Below are 3,512 nucleotides of genomic sequence, written 5' to 3' on the forward strand. Positions count from 1 at the left end.
CTCTTCCGGTCCCAAGCTCCTTTGACTCGAGGAGTCTTGAAAATCGTCAATGCGAGTACTCCGTACAAGTGCCTCGTAGAATAGAGAGCTGTCGATGTATAATTGTATGGGAATGGGGGTGAGTTTTATGTCTAGGCAAGTTTGTTAGTAGTGATCAATCCCGCTTGTGGATCTTGCCCCATGATGTGATGTCGAGGCTGCGTATGGAGATAACAGCTACATTAAACGATGTCTGTTTAATAAAAAGGGGTGAACAGGGAGATGAAAAGTATACCAGTTACTTCGTACTAAAGATCTCTTGACATCGCCAAAAAAGCTTTCAAATTGATATAGGGTATAAACGTAGCTTTGTTATTGTACTGTACATGGTTATACATTTTTCTTCCCGTTTCGATGCGTCTCAATCATTTTCTCAAAATGCGTTGCTCCCAACCGAAATAATAATGAAAATAAAATATGCGGAATAAAAACAAGAACCGACCCCCTTCACAAATCCCCTCTCTACGAGTGCCGAAAATCCGTGATGAACCCGTCCAGGGCGGGTATAATGGCAGACGCAAAAAAAAAAAAAATAAATAAATAAATAAATAAATAAAAAATAAAAAAAATAAGAAAAATAGAGGGAATAAGAAGCCCACGACCCGGTGCATTTATCATACCATCCTGCGGGATAAGTGGGGAATATATGATTGAGCCTTCGCTGAAGCATATGTCCATCTCTGGGTCCATTTCCCCTTGAAAAGAGTTGCCACCCACGTAATTATGGGGTGGAAGGAATTTGAAAAGGGAACACACCGAGATTGACGAGAGCAGGAGGGCGAGTGAGCGGGGCAATGACTGCGAACGAAGCGATACGTATGAGACTCGGTTGGTTTCTTGTTTGTTATTCAACGTCCGTAAAAACGTGCTTTGTATTCTCCGCATGCCCAAGGCTGCGTACAGTGCAGAGACGCGCCTTTGGAAACAGGCCTGGGTAGCTGAGTGTGTCCTTGTTGGGGAAACAAAGGCGAAGGAGAAGTCCAGGAATGATGAGAGCAAGTCTCCTTTTCTCATGACATATGCAACGAAAAGACGAATTAATTCAATCATTCTTTCCTATTTTGTTTCCCCAGGATTCAATGAAATATAACGGAGATGAGTGGTGGATAACTGTAATGACGTCACAGCAAAAAAAAAAAAAAAGATGAGAAGTACCTCAACTCCGATGAATCATAAAACGACACCCGAAAAAAAATTATTCGTGAAAGAATGCAAGCGTCAGAGACTCGAGGACATGCTGTTATGAACTGTCTCTCATTGGAAAGGCAGTCTAAAACTCCGGCACAAAGTAACTTATCACAATCCCCGCCCCACGCTCCTCAGAATCCCCTCAGTACTTTCAATCGCCATCGACTTCAAATCAAACACACCCGCCTTCGCCGCCGCGTGGATCATAGCGTACTCCCCGCTCACCTGGTACGCCGCCACTGGCATGTCCTTGCCCAGCTCCTTCGCATCGCGGATGATGTCCAGGTAGCTGCTGGCAGGTTTTACCATGATGATATCCGCGCCCTCTGCGATATCGCGTTGGATGGCGCGGCGAGCCAGCCCGCGACCACCTGGTGGCAGTTGGTAGCATTTGCGATCTCCGAAGCTCGGGCAGGAGCCCGCAGCTTCGCGGAAGGGGCCGTACAAACACCCGCTGAACTTTGCGCTGTAGGACATCAGGAGAACGCGGTGAGCAATGCCGGCTTCGATGAGCTTGAGCTTGATGGCTCGCACGCGGCCGTCGTTCATGTCTGAGGGCGCGACGCAGTGGGCGCCTGCTTCGGCGTAGGCGAGAGCAACGTCAGAGATGCGGTCGATGGAGAGGGCGTTGTTGAGGGTGCCGTCATCGCGGAGGATGCCGCAGTGGCCGTGGGAGGTGTATTCACAGAGACAGACGTCGGCGACAATGTAGATGTCTGGGAAGTGGAAGCGGATAAGACGGATGGCTTGGATGACAGGTCCGCTAGGGTCGTCTGCAGACGTCCCAAGGGCATCTTTTGTGTTGGGGGCTAAGGGGACACCGAAGACGATTACGGATCGTAGACCCTTTTGTACAAGGGGTGTAAGGAATGGGATGAGACGGTTGACCCCACGGCGGTGTTGGTTTGGTAAGGAGGGAATTGGTGTTTCTTCATCGGGGTTGTCGGTAATGAAAAGGGGATAGATAAGCATGGACTGGAGCAATGGCAACAGTATATATGTTAAAAAGAATATTCCGTATTCATTTATGTATTCATTTGGAGGGAAAACATGCTCCTCACCTTTGTTAACTGCCGTTCGGCCTGCCACGTCCTGTTGAGGGGATGGCTGTAGCCTGCATGAAGCTGGCTGGAGATGTCACCCGATATGCTCACGCTGGTCGCCGCAGTGCTAACATATGAGCGTGCGCCGCCTATTTGGGATGTCAAGCCTTGAGAAGTCAACGTGCTGCAATCATCACGATTCCCATCTCGGAATGCAATGTCCGCAACCAGGGAGGAGAACGACATAATGCGAGCTAATACTTGAGTCGCGAAACTTCTGCCGCGAGCTGCTTTTATTCTTTAAATGGTGAAGCGGGAATAGCTATAACTAATTCAATTGAAAGAGCGACTTGATTCTGGGGCGTTAGGAGAGTTTAAAGACTGAGAACAGGAACAGTTCGTCGTCGGTTTCGAATATGCGAAGTGTCCAGAAATTTTAGTGCCAAGACATTCCCCGGACCCTGACTGCGGCTGGTTGGCCAATCACAGGCGCTGCTTACCAACTTCGAACCGAGGTCGATATTTATTGGCTGGGAGAAGATGATGATATTCATGTTCATTGATATTGCTTTCAACCAGAGCACGTTCGCTTGGATATCTTACTTGGAGTATTCTTATAGTAGCTGTGGTAATTACCGTCAAGCAGCCTAGGTCGCAAAAAGGCATATCGCCCGGAAGTAGTAATCTACGGTACGAATAATAGACCTCACTCTCAGGGCAGAAAACTGGGTTAATATTAGACGTTATTATTCTAACCATTGCCTTTCCGTATTACCCTCCCAGATTTCCCTTGTCAAAATCTACTTCCATCAGGTGCCGGAGCAGCATTCGCTGAGAGACATTGTCAGAGACGTAGCGGATATGTCGCTGATGGGAAAATGGCAGACAGGTGCTTCCTGAGAATGGATGGATTGAATGCAGCTGGCAGATTCTTACGTGATTCTCCAAAATGATAAAATATTTATACAAATAAAAGCATAGAGGACTGCACCATGAGAAGTGTGACATGTCTCAAGGAAGAAGCACCCAACCGCCGGATGCTCGAACATTGAACCAAAGCATGATTAGCACCCGGAGTCACAAAAGTTGGAATGACATATGCGAGAGAGCGTAACGTAAAGCTATTCAGGGATTTAGATTATCCTCCTAATTGTTTCTCATCAATAAATAACAGAGGAAGGGCAAGGAACGGGTTTCATCCATTTTGAAAGTACTGGGGTATTATGATCACAAAAGGAAGGG

General features: G+C 47.3%; 1 protein-coding gene across 1 annotated transcript; it reads right to left on the minus strand.

The window, feature by feature from the left end:
- Positions 1 to 1,335: 1,335 nt before the first annotated feature.
- On the minus strand, positions 1,336 to 2,516 carry HCAG_02020 (delta-aminolevulinic acid dehydratase; the record flags this gene model as incomplete). Its single annotated transcript, XM_001544923.1, has 2 exons — positions 1,336 to 2,202; positions 2,289 to 2,516. 2 exons carry the CDS (start codon positions 2,514 to 2,516, stop codon positions 1,336 to 1,338), a joined length of 1,095 nt encoding a protein of 364 aa, XP_001544973.1.
- Between the last annotated feature and the right edge of the window lie 996 nt (positions 2,517 to 3,512).

This window comes from Histoplasma capsulatum, genomic scaffold (assembly GCF_000149585.1).
Source record: "Histoplasma capsulatum NAm1 scaffold_1 genomic scaffold, whole genome shotgun sequence".
Classification (NCBI taxonomy): domain Eukaryota; kingdom Fungi; phylum Ascomycota; class Eurotiomycetes; order Onygenales; family Ajellomycetaceae; genus Histoplasma; species Histoplasma mississippiense.